General features: G+C 36.2%; 1 protein-coding gene across 8 annotated transcripts in view; it reads left to right on the forward strand.

The window, feature by feature from the left end:
- The first annotated feature begins 2265 nt into the window (after positions 1-2265).
- MYSM1 (Myb like, SWIRM and MPN domains 1) overlaps positions 2266-26429 on the forward strand; it is a 42702-nt gene continuing 18538 nt past the window's right edge. For 5 of the 8 annotated variants that reach the window (XR_005990186.1, XR_005990185.1, XR_005990183.1 and 2 more), the window contains exons 1-11: positions 2266-2420; positions 7326-7401; positions 8927-8997; positions 10817-10894; positions 10986-11009; positions 12141-12219; positions 14921-15019; positions 17741-18513; positions 22816-22946; positions 24060-24163; positions 25570-25647. Coding sequence is in view for 4 of the 8 variants with exons in the window: in XM_041770417.1 (XP_041626351.1) it covers positions 2338-2420; positions 7326-7401; positions 8927-8997; positions 10817-10894; positions 10986-11009; positions 12141-12219; positions 14921-15019; positions 17741-18513; positions 22816-22946; positions 24060-24163; positions 25570-25647 (1596 nt within the window). In the remaining 4 variants the exon portion in view is untranslated. The remainder of the gene's footprint in view (positions 2421-7325; positions 7402-8926; positions 8998-10816; positions 10895-10985; positions 11010-12140; positions 12220-14920; positions 15020-17740; positions 18514-22815; positions 22947-24059; positions 24164-25569; positions 25648-26429) is intronic. The other 3 variants (XM_041770415.1, XM_041770418.1, XM_041770419.1) reach the window with 3 other exon arrangements.

Genomic DNA, 26429 nt, shown 5'->3' on the forward strand with positions numbered 1-26429 from the left:
TGTAGCTCCTAAGTCTACGTCTGCATTCATCTATTATTTCACCTCTGTGTAGATAAAGTGGTTTTCCTGCCCGCTCACTGGCCATTTTCTTTTTAAAATGGGAACTCTTAAATCCCTGGCAATCATTTAGCTGACAGTTTGGATCATAATGTAACAATAACATTAGTGAGCAGTTGTGTGACAGTTCCTGCTTTTAAAGCACTTTACAAATCTGGGCTAATTAGCATGAACGCTAACATGCCAGCTTTTTATGGATTAATATTGCAATTATACTTTGCTTTTTCAATAAAAATGCAGTGATCCCTTTTCTCCAGAAATAGGGAGAAATGAAACGAATAAACTGTCTCTTCAATGGATTCAAACACTACGCAGTTAAAATGTGAGTCAGATACTTTGACTAAATGTTCCTCTAAAAACATTTGTGAAAAAAAAAATAAAATAAAAACATTTGTGAAGACTTACAGGTACGGCACCTCTCACAAACTCTGTTTCAGCATCAATGAGGGAAATAGAGGGACAGAAAATAATGTGGGACAGAAAAGGAATTTGTAAACTCAAGGTAAGTTTCCAACCTTCAAAATACAGTTTCCACTCATTTCTAGATTTAAGCACCTCAAAGAAGTCTGAAAATTATCTGATTATGATTTACTCTTAAGCCAGATGAGAAAATACCAGTTTACGTAGTATTGCAAAAGACCTTATTCTTTTTTGTTGTGAATTAAAATACAATAGATTAAGTATAGAAGGATAAAGACTTGGGTTGGGATCCCACCTCTAGTACTCAGCTATAGAACTGTAATTTTTCTGAATTTTGGTTTCCTCACTTCTAAAATGGAGGCTGGGGTAGGGTGATAATACTTACTTTGCATGATTCTTGGGAGGTCCAAAAGTGATAATACCTTACACAATATTGGGGATATGACAAGTGATCATATTAGCCCTGACCCACCCTCTCTATTTGTAATTAATCTTCCTTCCTTTCTGCTCTAAAATTAATCTGACATTCATTCAGTTTCAGATTACAGAAAGCAGGGCATCATAGTGAATGAAAATGTTTGTGTTAGGTATTATAAATAACTAAATTTAAAGGGCCAAGAATAATCATAAAAGTTCATTGTGAAGGGAAGAATCATATGTTTATACGATCACTTGAAGACTCCTTTGAACATACTTTGAAACATACTATGAAAACATGCTATGAAACCTAGAGATATCTCAGTTAAATCTGATCATTTTGTCCTCTGTTCTCTGTGCAAAGTTAGCAAAAAGTGATGTGGGGAGGTATAACAGTGGAAAGGCTGGCTGAGACAGAAGGCTGTCTTGAGCACACTTAAATTGTTTCATTCATTTATTCATCAGTTCAACATTAATTGAGCACCTAGGACATGTCAGCACCATACTGAATGTTGCCAGTATGTGGACTAGTACAAGGAATAGCAGATATAGCTTTTGTACTTTAAGGATTCACAGTCTCACGCTGGAGCCAGACAAGTGAATGAACAGTTACAATAATGTGAGCGATAAATGCTAGTAGGTGCATACTCAAGGCCAGTATCTAATTTCTTGAGAAGTCATAAATTCTTTGAGAGAAATGGTTTACCTTTTGCAGTTCCTGCCACATGATTTGTAGAGGGTGAGCACTCAGTACAGGATCAAAAGACCCATATTCTGGTCCCAGCTCTGTCTTTGACTAGCTATGCATTCTTTGATAGTCATTGCAGTTTTCTGAGCCTCAGTTTCCTCATCTGTAAAGTGTTGATACCAGTTGATACCAGTCCTCCCTGGGTTATTGTAAACATCACTGGTCACGAGAGAGAATTTTTCATTAATTGTAAAGACCTCTATAAACTAAGTCACATTCTTAAATGGTTTTGTTTTGTTTTTTGTATTTTAAAATGTAAGTTGTTTAGTACTTCACATAATCGCTGAATCATCCTTTTCCTTAAAGAAAACAAAAAAGAAAGAAAGAAAACCAACAGGTAAGGGTCCTTCATTGGACCCCAAGCAGGTCCAGCTTCATCTTCATTGGACCCCAAGCAGGTCCAGCTTCATCTTTTTAGCAATCCAGGTAGACATTTACTATTATCCCCATTTTACCAATGACAGAAGTGAGGAGCCAAGAATTTGCCCCGGAGCACAACCTCTTCCAAGCCCAGGGTGTGTATACACACCCACAAACGTCCAAAGGACCAAGCCTCAGAGAAGGCTGCGCTCTTTTCTCTGGAGGCCCCGCCCCCCGCCTTGGAGGGGGCTGGACGAGGCTTAAGCCCCGCCCCGTGACGCACGCGGCCCCGCCCCCCAGGCCTCCACCTCTCGCGGGATCTCTCGGGAGGACGGATGGGGTTAGGTCCCATCATGGCGGCTGAAGAGGCGGATGTGGATATCGAAGGGGACGTGGTGCCGGCCGCGGCACAGCCCGGGTGAGGCGTAGAGACCGGGTCTCGCAGGGATGGGGAGGAGCGCGGGCGCGAGGAGAGTACCCCAGAGAGGCTTGGCGTCCGGCAGGGACCCGGGGAGCGGAAGCCCATCCGCTGGGCCAGGGTGTCCCGGCGGCGGGACCGGCGCCGCGCCCATACGGCCTGGCCCGTAAGCTGCCGCCGAGCCCGGCGGGCGGGGACCCGAGGCTCGTGTCGGACGGCCATTCCCACCTCTGGCCGCGGTATTCGGAGCGCGCCGACCTCGCCCAGCCCATTGCACTCTGACCAGCGATTAGATTGCTACTTCCGTGATGTCCACGCCGGAGTCCACCCCGCCCCCCCCACCCGTGGACGGCGACCTGCCCTAGGGCGGAGCCTCTGCGCCGCACCTGAGCCGCGGGATCCCTGTTCCCAGCGCTTGTAAGCCCGGTGACCTTGGGCGTGCCGTTCCTTTCCCTCCCCGACCTGGGGTTAGTTGTGAAGAACTTCCAGGGAGGCAGGGCCGCACGGCTCTGGGGTCTCCAGCGTGGGCCGGCCTTGCCCGTCCCTTAGCCCCGTGACCTTGGGCCAGACAGGTAACTTGCCGGAGCTTCAGACAGCTCGCTCCTGGGGAAGCTGACAGTCCCGGTGTGTGCCTCCCAGGGCCATTGTGACCTGTAGGTAAATGTTTTCCCTTCTTCCCCACCTCCTTACCCTCGCGTGAAGGGTATCGTGAGAACCTAGTGAGGGCCCACGGTTTATTTAATGCAGATTTCCTGCCGAACAGGCCAGTGTGGTTCCAAGCAGCATCCTCCAGCTTGAGAGGTCCAGCCCTTTGCTTGCTTTCCAAGTAAGAAATCGATGCATACTGTCTTCAAAATGTGCTTGCCCAGCCACCGTTTAGGATTGGAAAGAGGCCTGGACTGGTCAGGAATCACAAGTTCTAAACTCAGCCAGTTTATGTTGCTTATAAAATATGAGCAACCAAAAAAATAAAATAAAATAAAATAAATAAAATAATAAAATAAAAAACAACCTCGTTAGAAGTCTGTTAGGTTGACTGAACCATGGGGAATCGCCAGTCTTAGACCATTTTTAGCTTTAAAATAAATGGTAAAGTTTCATTCAGTCCAACCTCATAGTAGGGCCTCTATAAATTATGGAGAGCAGTACCGGCTCTGCCCCTGGGGGACTAAAGTAGCGGGTGTAAAGTTCTGCTGAACCCTGAAACGGTATAAAAATGTGAGGAGTAATTAAATTTATATGGTCATTCTCTCCCAAACCTTTAGGCAAAGCAGTCCAAAGCTATACTGATAAATAGGGAACTTTTATTAACAACCATTTTTCAAATAGTGAAAGAAAGGGAATAAAGGGGAAAGGAAAGAAAATGAGTGAAAATACCAGTGAGGATGACAGAACATGAGAGACATCTAACTCTGGGAAGTGAACTAGGGGTGGTGGAAGGGAAAGTGGGCGGGGGATGGGGTGATTGGGTGACAGGTACTGAGGGGGACACTTGACGGGATGAGCACTGGGTGTTATGCTGTATGTCGACAAATCGAACTCCAATAAAAAATATACAAAAAAAAATCCAATCATTTTTCACATTTGTGTAGATCAAGTTATCAGGTTAATTTTAGTGCTCTTGCTTGCATGATTTAATTTACTTTTCACAGTAAGTCTGACAAGTAGGCAGGGATACTTACCTGCAGTCCAGAGAAAAGTGAATTGGCCTTGGAATCACAAAAGGTCATCTGAGAGCCATGGCTCTGCCCCTTTTCCATGGGTTCTTTGTTTTTCTGATCATGTTTAATTTTTCTGCCTTCCTTTTTTCTTTCCTTTCTCTTTCTATTATGCTTGAGCCTTAAATCTTCTGGTGACATTTAAGATCATCTTAGACTCATGCAAGCCAGATTACAAAGGGTATTGGTCTCTGACGGTGAGAGCCATTGCCTTACCCAACTCCAAGGAACATCATTAACATTATATTTTGGTGAATGGTGCCCTCTGAAATGTGTTGGTACAGCTAATGATAATATCTGTGGAACCCTTGAGGATTAATTGAAAACACGCTTTTAAGTACTTGCAAAATTCTAGGTACCAAAGTTAAGAGGTGGCACTGAAACCTTGATTTCCCTTTCACTTCTGCCTTTCCTCCTCATCTTCCTTTTCTCCTATTTGTCCTTTAAATCAGTGTTCCAAGGGGTTTTGTCATAAGACTTCTCACTCACCACACAGTCCCTGGTTATATCATCTCTCAAGACTTAAATTTCGTTAGGTTGGATCATATAAAGTTTTGTCACTGTTCAGCCATTTCTGACCACTAAAAAAAATGGTGATTTCCTAAAGTTCCACCTGTTACATACTGATGTTTCCCAGATCTCACCAACCCAAAGCTCTCTCTTGAGCTTTAGATCCATTTATCTAATTCTCTGAATCTGTTCTTGGATGTTCCACAAGCATCTCAATCTCAGCTTATAAACTTTTTCCACCATACCTGCCATCTGCTTCTCCAAGTTCTCTAGTTCAATAAATGGCACCATTCACCCAGTAACTCAAGGCACGGACCTACACTTTATCCCTTTTCTGTACCTCTTTCCTTCCACCCTTCTATTAGTTGCTAAAGGTCTGTTAATTCGAAGTGTCCTCTCAAATGTATTCACTTTGCTGTTCACACTGCTTATTCTGTAGGTCTAAGTTACTGTCACTTCTTTAGTATTTATATAATCACTTCCTTTTAACTGCTCCTTGTCTCTCTAGCTCCCTTCTATTCTTTTTTTTTTTTTTTTTAAGATTTTATTTATTTACTCATGAGAGAGGCAGAGACACAGGCAGAGGGAGGCTCCCTGCATGGAGCCTGATGCGGAACTCAATCCCGATCCCCGGACTCCAGGATCACTCCCTGAGCTGAAGGCAGGAGCCCAACTGCTGAGCCACCCAGGCGTCCCACCCCCTTCTATTCTTGCCTAAAATTAGAGCAGTCTTTGTTACATCCAAATCTCATCATATTATTCCCTTCAAACTTCGATTTGCTTTATGAGAAAATCCTCCTTCCTTCCTTAACTCCTACAGACGTGGATGATCCTGTCCCACCTACCTTGTTCATTTAGTCATTCAACAGATGTTGACTGAGCACCTCTTCTATGCCAAGGCTTGAGTCTCTAGCAGTTCCAAAACTAACTCCTTGCTTATAGAACTAACACTCTTATTGGGTAAGACACAGTAAAACTTACATGTGGGCCAGATGGGGATAGCTGGAAAAAGATAGAGAAAGGAAAGTGGTTGGTGTGTTAGCTTTATCATGTATACTTACCCTGGAAAAGTGGCTCTGGAACTATAGGACTTCAGAGGTCAGCATGGATACAGTGGTAGGCTGAATTTGAAAAGGGAAGAAGCCATAGAATTAGCAACCAATTGAATGTACATTGTGAGGAAAATATGGACAGGCTCAGATTTCTGGCTTGGGCAACTAGCAGAATGGATATGCCTTTGTCTGAAACAGGGAACAATAGAAGAGTAGCAGATTTGACAGGAATTTCTCAGGGAAGGTTTAAACTTGTTAATTTGTGCTATCTATGGGGATTCAGGTAGGTGTCCAGATGTATACACCAGAGGTATGGAAGTTGCTAATCCTTATTGAGGAGCACTGTGTAAAGAGATGTCTGCATTAAGTGAGGGGCGCCACTCCTGAAGTGAGGGGCGCCTGGGTGGCTCCATCAATTAAGCATCTGCCTTTGGCTCAGATCATGATCTTGAGGTCCTGGGATCAAGCCCCCCACATCAGGCTCTCTGCTCAGCAGGTAGTCTGCTTCTTCCTCTCCTTCTGTGTTCCAATCTCGCTCGCTCTCTATCTCAAATAAATAAAATCTTTAAAAAAAGAAAAGACCAGAAGTGATACTAGTCCCACTTTCTGCATCCTTATCCTTGGCAGACCTCATTAAGCAAAGGTTTCCTTCTGCTGATCCAAGTCTCAGAATCCTTTCTTTAGCATTCCTGGCAGCCTCTACCAAATCAGAGCTAACACCTGAATTAAAACCTTTTGCCATCAACTGAGGGAAGTTATTGCTTTTAGTTTATTGTAGAAAGCCCATTAGTTCCACATCTTATTATAACCACTTTAGAATTAATTGAAGATTCAAAAAGATAAAGCTTTTTGCAGTCTGAGAGGTACAAAATTCTTATAGACTAGGTCTGGGAAAAGTCAGTAATTTTCTGGGAAACTTTATAACCAAGATATAAAAAAACAAATGTTGAATTTAATTATATCATAGTTTGGGTCTTCTAAAACTTCATCTTTTTTGTAAGAAGTGAACAAGGTGACTTTAGAGAATTTTTTATTAGTTCAGTGAAAGGAGTGAGAATTATTAACAAAGTTTAATCCCCCATGAACATAAAAAAGGCCCCAAATAACCCAAGTTAATTTTTTTTATTAATATCAAATTTTCTTTTTACTGTCCTGTTTTTTTATATTTTGGATCTTTGATCATCTTTTTTTTTGGCATTTTTGAGGGCAGCGCTGTTATTGATGATTTTTATGCTTTAGCTATCACTAAAAGAATTGATTGTAAATTTGAATTCCTATGTACATATGGATGCTCCTCAAAAGAACTCTGAAGTGTTGGTTCATGGCCATAGAGCATGTTGTGGTTGCTGCTTTGGGGTATTTTTTTCATGAAGTTATTTCTTAGGAAACAAGAGAAGAGAACAGACTTTGCTGGTTAGCAGTTGAGATAGGGTGGCTTAAAGACAGTTTATATTCCACAAATTAAAGAAATAGAGGAGGCATTTCTGCAATGTTAAGTCTGTTAGGAGAAGAAGGGAATGAAATATTTGTTTAACATCTGTACCCTGCCAGTCACCATGCTGTTTAAATGGTACTTATTAATCGGTATAATAGCACTTTTTTACCCATTTTCTTAATTATTACAGAAGTGATGGAAATACAGCATCTGTTTTACAAGATCACTATCTTGATTCATCGTGGAGAACTGAGAATGGTCTTGTTGTAAGTATTTTATGAAAATAACAGGTGCACTAAGCTTTTAAAAAGAATACCTCTTTTTTCCTTGGTGCTAGTTCTCAGCAGTTCCAGGGGTAATATGCCAAAAACATTTTTCTTACTTTAAAAATAAACTTAGTCTTATTTCTTTTGACTTTGAAATGACCTGTTGGGAAACAACTTTGGAGCCACCTAGATTTAGGTACAAATCCTTGTTCTACGACTTACTAGATTTGTGAACCTCCTTTTCTTCATTTAAAAGATGGCAATAATTGCAGGGTTCATTTCTTTCATTTAGCAGTTATTTATTGAATACTTACTATATGCCAGACACTACACTGGGTTTGGGGGATACAGCTATAATCGAGACATAGTCTTGCTCTCAAGTTGCTTATACCTTAAAAGGGAATTAGGTGATAAACTGGTAGACATAGTAATTATAGACCATAAAGAAACCTGAGATGCTGGCTGAGAGTAACAGGGTGGGGAACCTATTTTAGATAACGTTGTCATTGAGGGAAACAGAAGGTGACAGTTAAGTTGAAAAATAATAGGAGTAGATGTGTGAAGAGTTGAGGAAAAACATTCTAGGCAGAAGGAATAGCAGCACAAAGGCTCTGTTTGAAAGCCAGTGTCTAGAATATGGTAGGAAAGGGGGGAGTGGCAGCTGTGACAGGGTTGGAGAGGCAGACCAGAGTTCTGTCATGCTTGTATGAAGCAAGAGTAGAATCAAAAGACCAGTTAGGAAACATCTGTGGTAATCTAAGCAAGAGTTGGTGGTAGCTTGGCTGAGATTGTTGCAGATATAGATAGATTTTAATTCTATTTTGGAGGTAGAACTGCTTGGTAGATTGGATATAAGATTGAGAAAAAAGGGAAGAATCCAGGATGATTCCTAGGTTTCTAGGTGAAATAACTAGGTGACTAATACTGCTATTTACAAAGTTGGAGACATAGGGAGAAACAGTTAAAGGTAGGTGTTAGCGAGGTTTGAATATGTTAACTTTGAGAAGCCTACTAAATATCCAGGTGGACATTGTGAATGGTCAATTGGACATAACAGTCTAGATAGAAAGAAGAGCTTGAAGTGCTTGAAGAGCTAGATAGAGCTTGAAGAGACCTGAGCTGAAAATTTTTAAGTTTTGAGGGCTGAAAACATGTATGACCACTTAAGGAGAGATTGTGGCTTACGGGAAAAAAAAGAATTGTGAGTTTTGAAGATAGGGTGAAATTTCTAGCAACATGCTCACTACCTGATACTTCTCATACTTGATTGATAGCTGTTAAACAACTTTACCATGAGTAGGAGCCTGAGCCTTGGAATCCAGCAGTCCTGTGTCGTATCTCTACTCCTTCACTTGAAACACTTGCCTTGCTATGGATGCATCAGTGAAGTAATAATTCCTATCTCACAGTGTTATCCTGGGAGTCAGATATTTCTGCATAGTAAATGGTAGCTTTATTATTTTAAACATAGAAGATAACTTCAAAAACCAGTTAAGTAAAAAGAAAAATATTCTTTTTTTAATAGCCTTGGACTCTGGATAGCACCATCAGTGAAGAGAACAGAGCTGTCATTGAGAAGATGTTGTTGGAAGAAGAGTATCCTTTAATGATTATAAGGAAAATAAAGATTTCAGGATTAAAAGTTTATAAATGCAAGACTTACAAAAGAGACTACTGTTGTTACTAGATCAACCTTATTTGGCCCCAGGTTATAATTACATAGTGTGGTACCTACCTATGCAAAAAGCATTTTATTCCTCTGTTTATTTCTCTGTTTTACTACAGAATCTGATATGTAACCCAATATGTTTTTCTATTGTCAGCTAACTCTGTACTATCTGAATGTTGAGTAGAAATTATAGAATATTTTAAAGTCAGCTAGAACCTTTAGTCCATGTCCAAGATCATTTATTTAGTCCAAGCTTCCATCTTCAGTTTTAGAAGCTAAAACGCAGAGATGTTAATTTATCCAGGGACACAATTAGAATATGTAAAAGTTCTCACTTCTTACTCTACCAGTTTACAGGTGTTATGTGGGAGGAATCTAAGTAAAAAGCACAAAACAAATACTGCAGGATGATTTTTCCTTCAGAAGTTGTAGATCTTTATCCACAGTTTAGCCACTAGCTTCTTGTCCTTGTTTCTCTCATCTATTTGGTAATGGAAAGTTAACTTCTTTGGGACTCCATTTTCTTATATGCAAAATGAAAGGATTGAATGAGCTGATTTCTGATTTTGATTTTTAATTGTTAATAATAGTTTAATAAATACTGGTTTATTTTTAACTCTCTCATCTGTATTTTATGGATATCCTCCTTTTTAAGCCAGAATCTCTCTGTTCCCTTTATTCCCAGTTATTGCTATTATTGATTTCAGAGTGTCTACACCTTTAATTATCATATGTTACACTTTTTAGGCTTTTTTATTCTCTTTCTTTCCCCAAACATCACAGCCTAGATCATTGCTTTTCAGTAGAAAAATAGAGCAAGGCTCATATATCATTTAAAATTTTCTCATAGCCACATTTAAAACAGGTGAAATCCATTTTAATAAGATACTTTATTTAACCCAGTATATTTAAAATAATATTTCAACATTTAATCAACAGAAAAAATTTATTGAAGTTTTTACATTCTTTGTTTAAATGTAGCTATTGGCTGATACATTGAACAGTGTAAGTCTGTTACGAATGAACACTTAAGTAGTCACAGGTTCACTTCCAGATTTAGAAACAGAAAAAATGAGAGTAAGAACTAAGTGAGCTCTTGCAGTACAGAGATCTTTTCTTAGATCTTCATCCTCAGCTCCTTGTACTTAGCATATTGCCTGACATACAAGATATATAGTCAATATTTGTTAAGGGAAGCATATGTCGGACTAATTGAAGAGTATTACAGTAGGCCAGTTTTAAGAAGTTCAAGGGGGAATGTCCATGGTAGATTTGACTTGAATTATTTTTATTAAGGTAGAGAATACCCTAAACTCTGTTACCTTTAGAACTATGAAAATATACTCCCTAGTTAATTCTGGATAACCAATCAAATTCATCTATTACATTCTCCATATTTTAGGAAAAATTTAAGTGAAACACTGTGACTATTTCTTCTCTTAGACACTTCTAGTAAGGAATATAGGAGAAGCTAACATTTATGTAGCACATTTTGTGCAGGTCCTATGTTTGTGTGGTTTCACATGTAGTATTTAATCCATATAACAGCCTTGTGAGGTATAAATATTTTTATCATAGTTTTTGCATATCTGGAAAAGGTTTTAAGAAAAATTAGTTTAGCTAGGATTCAAGTATGATTTTCTTGAATGAGTCACAGATCATTAAATCATTAATGATTTAATAGAAGTCACATAAAAACGATATGATTTTATTATTATTTTTTAAGTTTCTTTAATAATTACACAGGTATTACTTATCTAAAAAATCACTTCCAGAAAAATTCTGGCTTGATCAAAAGGAAGATGATAAAAAATACATGAAGAGGTAAGTCAATTTTTAATATTTTTAGAAGTCTGAACTATATTTTTAAAAACCTGTTGAAAAGCTTCCTTATTTTCTTTTTCATGTGGTGCAGCCTGCAGAAAACAGCAAAAATCATGTATGTACTTCTATGTTTTATATTGTAAAGTTATAGGAGAATTAAACAAAAATTGTAGTTGGCCTGTAGAAAAACTCTTGACCTTGGGTTGTACAAAACTATAAAATCAAAATTTCTTAGACCGATGTTGGAATGCCATGAGATAATTTTATGGTGTTATTCCTATGTCAGAATATAAGGTCCTGTCTATGTAAGCAATTCCATTAGATTATGGAAGATGGTTTCCTAGGGATTTGTGGGGAAATTTTTAAAAACTGCTATCTAATATATTAGGAATTGGCTTGTGCTCACTTCGGCAGCACATATACTATATATTAGGAATTGGCTTGATTTCTATTATTCTATTCAGTTAATTTTCACTCATTTCAAATAAAAATTTAATTTGAATTTGTGGTTTTCAAAAATTATCTAGAGAAATTAAGTATTAACTATTTTATAAATATCCTTTCCTTATAATTGAAGAAAATTTGATGTTACTTAGTGTTTATAAGCTTTCATGTTTATGATCCCTCAAAGGGTAGACTTATAGATTTACCATTGCAAAGGGTTTGAGCAGTGAGCAGACTTTGGATTTTGCATTTTGGTGAATAAATAACAGCAAAGTTAATGAGATTAATGGTTTGAATTAAATTGATGAGCTTCATCTCTGTTTTTAATTTTAATTTCTTAAGGACTACATTTCAAAAATAATAAATATAGTTTCTTCTTTTTTGGCTTGATATTTACATAGATTTACACTGAAGAATCAAAGAGATAATATTTCTGGAGCCAACTTAAACACTTAACAGGCCTTTTAGGATTTGGAAATGTCTTAATGTCTGCTGATTTGTGTCCAGTCTAAGGAAGCCTATTTGTTTGTTATCACTTTGACTTCCTTTGATGTCTTTTAGTGTTATCTTCACTCACACCCAATAATTATTCTTTTGGGGCTCCTATCATCCTAAGCTAGAGAAGTATACAAGACAGGGTAAATCCATCCCCCAGGTAGAGGCTGCAGCCTTTTCTTCTTTTTTAACTCTTAGATTCACAGTATTGAATTTAGCCTATGGCTGTCTATAACCTTTAGCTGCATAAATATGGAATGTTCCATTTCAGACTTTTTTTTTGCATTTCCTTTTTTTTCCCCCTCAGGGCACACTCTCCTACAAAATCAGCCAGTTACTCAGTAAAGTGGACGATAGAAGAAAAAGAGCTGTTTGAACAAGGGCTGGTAAATAGAGCAATTTTTAATTTATAGAAAAATAATTTTAGAAGCCAATATTGATAGAATTATAAGGTTAATTTGTGAAGACTAGAAATTTCTTTTAATGATCACATCTTTAGTTTTTCTATTGTGATGATATTTGTAGTATAGTATGAGAGAATTCCCTTTAACTCAGACCTAAGTTATTAAAATAGATTTGGATCAATATTTTAGATAGTTTTAACCCCCCCCCTCCCCCCGTTTTTTGGTAATAATAAAACACAAGATACTGAGCTCTGTCTGTATACATCAACTACCTGGATTAAAAGGCAAAATTACTTAGTTATCTAATGTTTTCTCTTAGAAAAAAAAAAAATAACTACAAAGGCAAAAAAACCTTGTATATTTGGAACTGTCTGCATAATCAGCTGAATCCTTTTTTATTCAGATATTTGGCATTCTGCACACAGTCTGGATATTTTTTTAGTGGATGTAGTTAAAGACCAGAAACATTTCTGTTGCGTGAATGTTTCACTGACATGTATTTAAATATCCACAAGTTACATAATAGAAAAAAAATGTACACTGGTTTCTAATTCTGAAAATTCTATTAATGTGAAGAAACTTTTAATAAAATAGAAAAATTTTTTATGGTATTAAGAGTAGGCTATAGCTTTTCCTTTAAGATACATGTTACCAGCAACACCAATCAATTTTGAAATTATGTATATTTATATATTATTTATAAGATATTTATGTAATATGTGGGATTTATGAATGCAAATTGAAATATCATTGTTAACATTTCTATAGATTATGGGAAATAAAATGTATTTGTATTTATATAGACCTTGCCATGACATCTATATATTCTGTGATGTCTTTATATGAATAAATAAACTATCTTAAGGTTTTCTCTCCTGAGGTTTTTCTCCTGTACTGTTGATATTTTTTATATTGGTTTTTCATTTTTTTGCATGATTATCATTTTTATAACCTAACTTTAATTAAACAATCACTTATTTAAGATTGCTGCTTACTTTGGTGTTTTGCCCCATACCGAAGGCTATTATATGTGTGTGTGTGTGTTTGTATACACACACACAAAAATGAATTGTGAATTTTTGGTTATTGTTGACAGTGGTGGTAACAATAGGGGCTACATCTTCATGGATCAAACTTCAAAAAGTATTTGAAGTTAGAGGTGTTAAGTTTCCCAGTCACTCCTGTCTGTGCCTTTAGTTCTCTTTGCCTCAGGTAACAATTGTCACCTGTTCTTTGCATGTCCTTCTAGAGATATTTTGTCCCTATTTATGCCAATAGGCATTTATTTATATAGATAGATATTTATATACATAAATGGATATTTTAAACCTAGAATGTTTTCCCACAGAAATACATGGAATTGTTGGTTGTATCCCCACCCTTTTTAACCTTTTGATACAGTTTGCTTATACAGTGAGTTCTCTCAGCCTTTAGAGAAGGGGATTACGTGGTACCAGATGGTAAAGGAAGATTTTTTCCTTCCCTTTTGGGCATAGATCTCTCTCTTTGCTCTCTTTTAAAATTGGTGAATGTTTGCTTTGTTCCTCTTGTTGGTGTATCCTCTCCAATTTCCATAATGCCCAAGCCCCCACAATCTCAACTGGTTATAGATCTTTGGCATGTCTCAAAGTGCTCCATCCTAGGAAGTGATTGATTTGCCTTTATCCCACAGTACGTATAACTAATTCTTCAGTAAGTTGATCTTAGCTACGTATTTATTAATAACAATCTTAAGTAATTAATTTATACTTAGAATTTTCCTAGAAGTACTTTTAATTTTAAGAAATTGTTTGCATGTCAGATTTTCTCATGAATATCAGAAATAAATATATATTTGTTTATCATTTGGGTCAGGTTTTGAAGATGATTTGCCACCATAAGTCATGACCTGTAGATATCATAATCTGTTCTGTAAATTTGGCCGTTGGGATCCGCTTCCCTGAGTTGTGGAGATAATGTGAAGATTTAGGTATCAAATATTAGACTTGATACCTAAAAATTCCCTTTAGCTTTAAAATTATATTGCATTCCTTTCTTTGCTTCAGAAAACACCAGAGCTCCCTTAGGATCTCAGTTTTTTCCCTACCACAGCTTCGTTGTTAGCAGGCACACAGCCTTTAACAGTACAGGTGTATAGGGAGGTGTCGGTTGCAGGTTGCTTCATTTGTAATTCCTTCATTCTTCCAAGTCTATTTTCTGTGATACCTGTGTGGAGTAAAAGTATCTGCTATGGGACAGGTATTGAATATTGTACCAGGTGGAATATGGGTAAAAAAAGATATTTTGAAATTAGTGTCAGATATATAATCAGTTGATTCTAGAAGTAGAAAATATAACCTGCCTCTTTTTCAGACAGTTTTCAGATTTGGAGCATTGTAATGTGTAATATGAGTATATACTGTTAGGAATACATAAAAGTGGTGGATCTTCATTTAGATAGCTGGAAAAAGAAAACTAATTTCTAAATCATTTTGGTCACTTTTCAGATGTTGAGATTCCAAAAGAGTATGGACTTTGATTTAAGAGTCTCAGCTTATCTATAAGGCTTCATTGTGTGCTTTAGAAAATAAATAAAGATGGGTTTGGGTTTTTTTTTTTTAAGCTTTTTAAAAATGTGCAGTTGCTTGGAATATTAATAAATATGTTAATCAAGATCAATATCTTTTCCGTTTTGATAACATAGGCTAAATTTGGCCGAAGGTGGACCAAAATTGCAAAACTAATTGGAAGTCGCACAGTTTTACAAGTTAAGAGTTATGCCAGGCAGTACTTTAAAAATAAGGTAAGCAGGATATAAATGTCCTAGTTAATAATAATATTTGCAATAAATAAAATTAGTAAGCAAAAGTAGTTCTTTAATTCAAGCATTAAAGTCAATGTTCAGAGTTTTTGTAGTGAAAGAATTTTATTTTCATAAAGTACTCAATGCATGTTTATCTTTAAAAATCTCAAAGCATATCTTCAGTGTTTTGAGTATAGACTGCTATTAGAAGGCATTGTTTCCTAGAAAAATATCTTTTCGTTTTAAAGATTCACCTTATAGCTTTTTTGTTTTTATTATTGTTCCTTTTATTAGCAAGATACATATTGTAAATTCTGAAAAGAGTCTGACTTAAAAACCAGTCTTTTCAATATGTGAGTGCAAGACCCAGTCCAGAAAAACAAGCCCACAAGCTGCAGAATGTTGTTTGAAAATGCAAGTTGTTAGGGGCACCTGGCTGGCTCAGTCTGCAGAGTGTGCTACTCCTGCTCTCGAAGTCATGAGTCCAAGCCCCACGTTGGCACAGAGCTTACCTCTGTTCTGGCTTCAAGACAGGCTGGGGAAATTTCTGGACTTTACTTGGAGGTTAACGGCTCCAAAACAAAATTGATGCTGAATGTTCCAAAAGCTTGGACTGGCTCCTACTCTGAACATTTTGTTCCTGCTCCATCTTCATGGCGGCAGCTTCCATTACATTCTCAGGACTCCACGATCTGTGGCTTCAGCTCACTTCTCTGCTGGGCCATGATCTCTTGGCACCCGGGCCATCCTAGTAGCCTCAGAACTTCTGTCCAAAGATTTGCATTGTAGTTTTTAGGAATGATTAGAGCTTAGAGCCATAAATGCTAACATGATGTTAAAATCTATTTAATAGCGGTGATGAAACTTTTATAATTTTTATGAGGAATTATCTGAAAACTTCATTAAGTTGCAGGATTCAGAAAAGGATAATTATATTTGGTCTAGTTCTTTATTATTTTTTTTTTATTTTTTTTTAATTTATTTATGATAGTCACAGAGAGAGAGAGAGAGAGGCAGAGGGAGAAGCAGGCTCCATGCACCGGGAGCCTGATGTGGGATTCGATCCCAGGTCTCCAGGATCGCGCCCTGGGCCAAAGGCAGGTGCCAAACCACTGCGCCACCCAGGGATCCCCTGGTCTAGTTCTTTAATCTTTCAAGTAATCTGTGCTATGTTTAACCACGTAGTTTCGATATTTAGAAATTTTTAATATATTCCCTGCTTGAGTTCTGGAAACAGAATTATATAGAATTTGAAAGGGTCTTTTTTTTTTTTTTCCTAAATTTTTATTTATTTATGATAGTCACAGAGAGAGAGAGAGAGAGGCAGAGACACGGGCAGAGGGATAAGCAGGCTCCATGCACCGGGAGCCTGATGTGGGATTCGATCCCGGGTCTCCAGGATCGCACCCTGGGTCAAAGGCAGGCACCAAACCGCTGCGCCACCCAGGGATCCCGAATTTGAAAGGGTCTTAAGTGAAATTTGCTGTTTTCTTTTAATGCAAATAATGAATTTTTCTCTGTATACAAGATTTAGATAATTTAGTGTCATTTGAGCATAGGAAGTAAGTAATATCAGTCATCTACTCCCTCTTTAACCAAGCAAAAGCATTTTCAAGGCAGTCGGGCAAAGTTAAGGTATTCTGGAAGAGAATAAAGCTTAACTTGGTTAATCCTATTCCGTATTCCTATTACTCCTATTCCTACTCAGATTGGAACATGCAGAACATATTGGGGTGTCAGTTTTACTTAAAGACTTGAGGAAAGGAGACATCATGATACTAAAGGAGACATTCATACAAAATATAATACAAATCTTACCTGAATTTTTAAGGTTAAAACAGGAGACTTCAAGTAAATAGCAAGGTCATTAAAGGGTGTTCCAAGGCCATGTGTCCAAAACTCCTTTTCTTTCCTGCTACCTTTTTGTTTTCTAAATAGTAGATTCTGGGATTCTGTTGTGATATAGGATCTGCAGGTAAGCTCTTTTAGGAGCTATCCTCCCTTGGGTATGCCAGACATATACAAGATTTTTCAAAAACTGTATGTAAAGATTTTATTTTAAATCATTTTTATTCATTGACAATCATTTTCTTTTCCATGACTAGATATTTATGTTATAAAAGTACATAAAGAAGATAATTTCATGCCTTAAATTGTTAGTTGTGTAATACTGCAGCTACATTACATGAACCTTTGAAAATATTTGTTTCTTGTATATCTGAATTTAAATAAAAGATGAATTTAATTTACTAAATTAAAGATATGTGACAGATTCCTTTAATATGTTATAATGCTGTTTAGCATTATAAAAAATAATCAGCTGAGGTATCTGATACTCTAAGAAATTAGCCATTAAAAATATTTTAATACCTTAAAGAATACTTTAGTATGACAGTTGTTCATTCTCTGTGGTTGTTCTGAGCCAGATTCCTGTTTTAAACTTAATATTAAAAAACAAAATAGTAGTTGTAAATAGGTCATGATTATTTAATTAATAAAATCACCCAGCCATGAATGAGTCAAAAATATATTGATGGAAATTTGGAATGATATTTTACATTCAAAATGCAGTTGTAAATCCTTAGAAGAAAAGCACAATAAAGGTATAATTATACCATTGACATGTACTCAGTTTAATAATACTGTATTTATTATATATATGGCAGTAGTTAAATTTTAAAATATTAATATTATGGGGCTTTTATCTTGATTTTTAATAAGGTAAAATTAGATGGTCCAGAGAAGGAAACACCAAATCAAAAGAGCAGCAGTGATCTTCAGATTAAAAATGAAGGTGAAGGCACAAAGGCATGGACGCCATCAGATCTAAGGGGACGTGCTGATCCCAACTTGAATGCTATAAAAATTGAGCAGTTATCTGATGATGAAGAAATAGACATCACAGATGAGGCAGATGAGTTGACTTCTCAAGCTCCCCAAAAGAATTCTAGCAATGATGTCTTATTAAACATTCCTAGTAGTATAAGTCATGAATCCAGCCAAGGGGAATTTATTGCTTCTTACAACCAAGAAGATTCTGTATCTAAATCTTCCAAGGAATATTTTCAGAATATAAAGCAGGGAGAGATGGAAGCACTCTCAAGCTCAGGAAGTAAATTTTGGACTGAAACACAGAACACTAGTGACAAAAAGTCCCTTGAATTAAATGATCAGAAATGTAATAAAATGATGAAAAACTCTGAAAAACATGATGGAAGTGGAATAATGGATCATGCCAGGCCATTGTCTTCTCCAGAGCCTTGTGAAGTTCAGAAAGACTTGAGTGATAATGAATTGCTTTTTCATTCTTCCTATCAAATGGACGACGAGAGCCATGAGGAAGAAGAGCTTAAGCCACCAGAACAAGAAGTAGAAATAGATAGAAATACCATTCAAGAAGAAGAAAAACAAGCAATTCCTGAGTTTTTTGAGGGACGCCATGCTAAAACACCAGAACGCTATTTGAAAATTAGGAATTACATTTTGGATCAGTGGTAAGGAAGAACTATATTTTAGATACTGTTTTAAAACTTAACCATGCTCTAGAATATTTTAATTAGGCCTATGCAGAATTTTACATTGCTAGTGATACAGAGAGCTTGAACATGTGAATATATTTTAATAGGCAAGACTTAAAATTTCTCATAGTGAAATTTTCTTTGAAAGCTTTGGTAAATATTGTTATCTCTAGCTATCTCAACCCATCTGTCTGTTCATTAAGAGTATTGGTCCTGGATAACAGGGATAATTTGCTTTGAGAAGCAGTTTCGTAGGACAGTATTTGGAAGAAACAGAAAACACTACTATACCAGAAAAAGGGGGAGAACATCTTTCCTAGTTTATCACGTATTTGTAAGAACAAAAAGAAAATTTTGTTGACAGATATATTTCAGTCATTAAATGTGGCTAGATTACAGAAACCATTCTCCATAGGTGCTTTCAGCTTTGAACTTGTAACATAATGTGTTAATAATCCCTTCATCCACCTTCATCAGGATACAGGAATTTTTCTGATATGGGACATTTATCTTCTAAATTGTCAAAATTTGAATTATTTAGCATTGGATAGGGCATAAACCAAAGAATTTCCCACCTTCTTAGCCTAAGTGCTTTGCAAATAATTTGAATTTTCCATAGTTTAATTAAGATGTTATCAAACATTCATAATTGTTATTGCTTCAGGAGATACTGAGTTGCATAGGGCCATTTTTACAGAGGACTTGTGCTGTAACCTAGGAAGATTTGCCAGAGGAAAACATGTAACCAGGCTTGTTACATCAGTACTCTTCATTACTCCCACAATATTAATTTGGCTTTTAAAGATAGCTCTATTCTAAATGAAAGATTTTTGTTCTTGTTCTTGACATGTGATTGTCTTGCTGATGCTTGGGATGGCTAAAGTAAAATTTCTGGGTACAGGGGGTATCAAATGAAAGAATAATTACAAGGAACAACTGATATTTGCATAGGCTTTACAGTTTACAGAAAGCTTTTCCGTGTTTGATTCCTCACAACAATCCTATAAAATAGGCAGGTGGTGTTTTTTTGTGTGGCTAATCGATTTTGTGGTCTGGCAAAGTTTAGGGGCCTTTGATCATACAACCAGTTACTGACAGAAGGACCTGTGTGCAGGTCTCAGCTCTGTCAATCACTCTCCATTATTTCACATTGTTCACACTGTTGAAGACGATCAGTCAAATTAGATCTCTATGGGTATCGAATTTTGTTTTCAGAAATAGGATGAATGGCCAAAGTTGAAGAACTTCAAAATAATAACTCAAAAATTTTTTATCTACATGAATCATCAATGAGTGACTTAATAGTACTTTAATCAATTTGATTTATTTGAATTTTGGATTCCCAATAAGGCAGAATAATTTACATAGATAGTATAAATGATAAGGCAGTAGTTTCCTAATCTAATCTAATAGTTTCCTAATCTGGCCTTAGTTCATAAAACCAGTTAAATGTTGTTTTCAGTATGGTGATTTAGCAGAACAGTGAAAGAAAAATGTTTCGAACAGGAACTCAAAGCTATTCTTTTCGGAAATAGAAGAGGGGACTGGAGGTGGTGTTAAAAAAAAAAAAGTAGAAGAGTTAAAGTTTTAAAATAAAAAGGCCTGCTAGATTTGTTTGTGGCTAAAAGATCCTTTCCATAAAATCACATGCAACTGACTCCCTGTTTAGAAGTATGTTTTATTAAGGTAACCAATACCATTATTATTGAATGCCTATGGAATGCATGTAAATGTATTTAAATCAATCCCAGTCCTCTTGACAACCTTGCCCTCATTTTACAGATGAGAAAAGTGAGGTTCAAAGAGGAAAAGGAACTTGTTCAAGGTCACATTAGGTGGAGGTGATTTCAGGGTCTGCAGTCTTGACTCTGTATTTTCACACTTCATCCAGGTCTTTGACCCAGACTTTTCACTCTCCCTTGGATGCTCCCCCAACCTGGCCCCCAAGATCTTGATGAATTGTGCTTCATTGTCTCCTTCAGATCTGCTCCAAGGAAATGAGAGAACTTCACTACCCCCACCCTATGTAAAATAAAATAGTTCACATGTCTGCCTCTCACTCTCTTACTCCGTATTTTATTTATCTTCGTAGGACTTATTACTACTGAAAATATTATGTTTTTATTTGTACATTGTATCCCCTTTCTCCCCCTTTCCTCCTCATAATAATACAGGCTTCACAGGAGCAGATTTTTCTGTTTTTTCATTGTTAACACCCGTAGTGCTTAGGGCAATGCTTGTCTAAGCAAACACAGAGGCACTCTATTTGTTAAATGGGAAACGATGACCCAAATGAATCATGAACAGGTATCTTTAGAGGCCTTACCATTTGTTCAGCACTGTACTAGTGCTGAGCTCGGTTTAAAGACTTTTGAGTTGGGTGATCCTTAATTAAATTAATAGTTTTTAGATTCCTATAGACTTTTGGTAGCCAGTTATACCATGTTCATTCCTGCTTTCTTGCCTTTATTTGTGCAGTTTGTTTCCTTTTCTTTCACACTGAAGTGAAGTGAAAACACACTGAAACCTCAGCTTTTCAGTGGAATTTCTTTTTTCCCCCCTAAGATTTTATTATTTTACAGCGAGCATGTAAGTGAGGGAAAGAGCAAAGGCAGAGGGAGAGGATCCCAAGCAGACTGCCTACTGAATCAGGGCAGTGCACGAGACTCAATCTCACAATCCTGAGATCATGGTGACCTGAGTGGAAACCAATAGTTAGGTGCTTAGCTGACTGAGTCACCCAAGTGCCCCTCAATGAAATTTCTGATACCCTCCCACATCACAAATAACTTTGCCTTCCCTGAATGTCTGTAGAATTTATGTTTTTTTTTAAAGATTTTATTTATTTATTCATGAAGACAGAGAGAGAGAGAGAAGAGAGGCAAAGACACAGGGAAAAGCAGGCTCCATGCAGGGAGCCCGACGTGGGACTGGATCCTGGGACTCCAGGATTACGCCCTGGGCTGAAGGCAGGCGCTAAACTGCTGAGCCACCCAGGGATCCCCAGAATTTATGATTTTTAAGTTTGGCTTCTGCTTCGACAGGCCTTACTGAATATCCTGTCTAAGATAGTCGGTCCCTAGTTGTCTCTGACTATCCCCTATCCTTTTTTTTTTCCTTCCTAGCACTTATTGCTACCTGACATTGTTTTATTTATATATAATAATATAATAATATATAGTAATATATATAATTTATATAGTAATATATAATTAATATATAGTAATATATAATATATAGTACATATTATTCATTATATTGTCCTATTAGCATGTAAAATTAGGAGCTTTATATTCATATTTGTATCTTTACTGCCTACAACAATGGCTGGTGTGTAGGATGCAAAATAAATTTTTGTAGAACATAGTAAATAAGAAATACCTGTTATATAATGTATCAGAATACTTGGTTTATAATGTCTGTACGTAAATCTTGACTTTAGTTTTGTAAATGAATACTTTAATCCCTCTGCTTTTTTGTTTCCTCATCTCTAAAGAATAGTAAAATGTACTTTGTAGAGTTATGAGGATTAAAGTTGTATAATTATTAGTACTGACACAGCATTCAGTAATTGTTTGCTACTGTTAGTAAGTTCTTCGTTACTCTTAAACTCTATATACCATGGTACAATAAGTATATTCAGTAAATCTCTGTTTTTATTATGTAAACTTTAAGTTTTTCATAGTCTTTGGGCATTTCTTGATTCGTTGGAAATCCTGTAAATGTATTTCTGTTTTCCACAGAGAGTAAGCACTTGATATTTATTTGCCTAATGTTTAAAAACCAATATAAAACTTTTAAGCATTATAAAGTAGCTTATAACTAAAAGATACTGCCCGGCAAAGTAAAAGTAGATGAACCTAAGTAATATATAAAATTAGAAAAGCCTGATGTTAAATACTTTAGATATATCATCAGAGTGCCCTTTTTATTCAAAGACTGAGGCTTGAATTTGGATCTATAGACAAAGCTTCTAATTTTAAAATCCTGGGATACCTGGAGTCTATTACATTTCATATGGAAAAAAAGTAATAATAAAAATCACATTATACTCGTATAATAAAAGTCACATTATACTCGTATGTTATTTTATCTTTTAAAGATATTTCAGGAAAAAGTACACTTGGGTGTTATGTATTAGCATTGTTCTTCCTACACATTTACCAATTGAGAAGGGGTAAATTTTTAAGATATTTCAAATATTAAAAGTAATCCCCAGAAATCTTTTTTTCATGTTTTTATTTATCCAAAATAACTGTACTTCCATCTCTTAATTAGGGAGATATGCAAACCGAAATACTTAAATAAGACCTCAGTACGTCCTGGCCTGAAGAACTGTGGGGATGTTAATTGTATTGGACGGATTCATACATACCTCGAGTTGATAGGAGCAATCAATTTTGGATGTGGTAAAAATAAAAACCCAACAACATCTTTTACTCAACATTTTTTATCGTTAGAGCACCCATTAACTTCTTTCATGATTAGAATTCAAGCAGATTTAGTATAGATAGAGAATTCAGAAAGATGCTATAACATTATGGAGTAAATGTATTATTTATTATTGAGTTTTTTAAAGACATTCCTGTTGATTAAACTATATTTTCCTATAACCTACAGTGAAATTGGTATATAAGGAAAAATACTCAGTCTACTTAAGTAGTAGAAGTAATATAACAATGCAGCTTTTTGTCAAGTAAAAGTAATTTCAAGAAATTCTAGTAATAGCCCATTTAATTTGTGAAATCTGTATTAATGCTAGAAATACTGTCTAGCAGTGTTTAAAGAAAACAACTTATGAGCCTCTACACTTAAATGTAATAAAAGTGCTAAAATATTTTTCATGGAAGAAAGTTTCTTTCACCCTAGTTTTTCTCAAATTTAAAGTCAGTGAATATGCATGATTTTAAATATATTCTTCACTTTTATTGAATTAACGTGACACAGAACATTTTGAAGAAAGATAATAACCATAGTTGCAAAGTAATAAAGTAATTAGAACTTTGTAACCCATGGTTTCAGAAGAGTATATTCTATGATATATCTATGAGAAGCCATTAACCGGAAAGTTTCCTATCAGAGATTATTTTATTTCATAGAGAGAAAGAGAGAAAATTAAGAGTCTACCCTGTGGTCTGTCCTTCATTTCAGTGTCTTTGTTTCCCCAAGCACTGTACATGGGACTGGCTGGCTGGTCAAGAGAACTAAGATCTCCTAGCTTCCTCAGTCACACAAGAAAAATCGTGTTTTCTGCATTAGACCTCTGAATTCAGAAGAGTGGGCTTAGCACTCATTTAATTAGAAATTAAATTACCCATCTCACAAAAACCCCGTTTTATTGAGATTTCCTTAAGAGCATTACTTTTACATGAGGACTTCCAAGTGGTTGTAGAGTAGGCTTAGAAGATCAGGTATAACAAAACTTAGAAATTGGCTTACAACTTACATCTGTGTAGATGTGTCTTCCTAGTTAACCAATGAGTTTCAGAAAATAATTGATTGTTTTTCCTGAATTCCAATAGAACAGGCTGTATACAACAGGCCGCAACCAGTTGACAAAGTACGAGTCAGAGACCGAAAAGATACAGTTGAAGCATACCAGCTTGCACAGCGGCTGCAATCTATGGTAAGCAGCCACCCTTTGGTAAGAGACCTCTTCAAATTGCTCCTTGCCCTGTTGAGTAAGGTGTGCTTCCTTCTCACCAATGATTTAACAAATAGGCATTTAGTAGAAGAACATGTTTTCTCGTGTATTTCACCATAGCCATTCACTTTCTTGGTTCCTATTCAGTTTCATGTTAAAAGGCAAAAAACAAACAAACAAAAAAAAGCCCTCAGTTCACTGACAGACCCTTGTGCTTTGCTGGCGACATGGTCTTAGACTGCTTTGTTCTAGTTTCTTTATCTAACATGTCTTTACATCTATACAGTTAAGCTCTTTTTTTCTCTTTCAGTTACTTTTTTTTTTAAGATTTTATTTATTTATTCATGAGAGACACACACACACACAGAGGCAGAGACACAGAGGGAGAAGCAGGCTCCATGCAGGGAACCTGACATGGGCCTCGATCCCAGGTCTCCAGGATCAGGCCCTGGGCTGAAGGCGGCGCTAAACCACTGAGCCACCCGAGCTGCCCAGTTACTTTGTTTAAAAGTTTGAACTTTAGGTTTCAGCTTTTTGAAATAGCTATCCAAACTATTGTAGTCTTTCTTTTTTAATTCCTGAGGTTATTGAGTTTTAAATATCTTAAAATTCATGAATCTGATTTTTAAAATAAATGATCCTACAAGTCCTCTAAAAAACCTCATTGGTTTTACTAATAAAATAGGTTGAATTGGTAATAAGTGAGGCAAATGAAGAAAAGTGTCCATAATAAAGTGGGTATTTTTCTCAGAGTATTTAGGCCATAAACCATTTCTACTTAGATTTACTGTAGTAAGAAAGGATGTTTTTAGATATAGTTGCTGGAAGGAGTGCTATTTGTACGTTGGCTTGTGAGCCAGTGCATTTTAAAGGCTTCAGTGTTGAGGTTTACACAACTGGGTATTAGTAATCCAGTCAGTTAACTTTGTGCTTTTTTATTATTTGTATCCATTAGGCAATCTTTCCCGTTGTAAGCCTGAGAAATAATTATTTTGCTTCTAGTTTTCAGTATTTTACTTCTTGCTGTGGGTTCTTGGAAGCTTTCTACCACAAGTGGTTGAGAGGGAAGTCATTTTCTTGATGGTTCTTTTGGTCTTAAAAATATCTTTTGTCCTAGTATTTTAGCTCCTAAAGTTAAAGAAAAATGAAAATTCAAGAAGAAATCTAAGTAAACTTGAGAGGATCATTACTGATTTATTTCTGAGCATAGTGCTATTAAAAATAAGTCAGTAAAAATTTAGTTATGCATTGCTAATCAGAGATTATAATATTTTAAGAAAAAATTAACTGATTTTTAGAAAAATGTCATTTTGGTATTGTATATTACTGTGCTGTGATTTCTCCAAGTTAATCTTGTTACCTTTTGCATTATTTTAATCTTACCACAGCGCACAAGGAGACGTAGGGTCCGAGACCCATGGGGAAATTGGTGTGATGCAAAAGACTTAGAAGGACAAACCTTTGAGGTAACTTTGACCTTTGCAAATAGCTCATCAGTAAAAGTTAACCTGCCAATTAACATTTGTATATCTTAATGCCACATTTATTATACTCATTTGTATGTGTATGTATCCTTCCCATGTTACCCATGTTAATTTGTTTGTCTAAAAATCACCAATAAACAACAAAATAGAAGGCATTGGTACAGACTAGGCGTTTGATTCATTTCCTGAATTTTAATTATCTACCTCTGCATTCTAGTTCTAGCTCAAAAATACCTGCCAAGGTGCCAGGAAGTTAGTATGCCTAATTCATTTTAGTAAACATTTGTAGGATAATGTTTTAATACGGCATTTAAAATCTTGTCCTACACTTTAGACATAATTTAAATTACAAATATTAAAGTATTTCTATAAAAACTGATCCTAAAGAGAAACACAGGCAATGAATGTGTGTGTGTGTGTGTGTGTGTGTGTGTATTCTAAATCTATATAATTTATTTGTGAACATCTAGTGCAGTAGAATGGAAAAAATTTGTGAATGGGTACTTACTGACTTTGTTACCTTGAGCAGTTTCTTAACCACTAAAGTTCAGGTTTATCTATAAAGTGTGGATAATATCTCTCAAAGAACTGTTGTGAAAATTAAGTGAAGGAAGTAGGATAAAATGTGTGGAGGTCCTAGTACTAGGCACTTAATAAGCCTTGCATATACCAGTTACTCAGTAAATGTTACTTCTCCTGGGTTTCAGTGCCAAAAAAAAAAAAAAAGTTCTCTTTCTCTCTTTCCTGTTCCCTGCCCCCAACCT

The sequence above is a fragment of the Vulpes lagopus genome, chromosome 10 (assembly GCF_018345385.1).
Source record: "Vulpes lagopus strain Blue_001 chromosome 10, ASM1834538v1, whole genome shotgun sequence".
In the NCBI taxonomy this organism is placed as follows: domain Eukaryota; kingdom Metazoa; phylum Chordata; class Mammalia; order Carnivora; family Canidae; genus Vulpes; species Vulpes lagopus.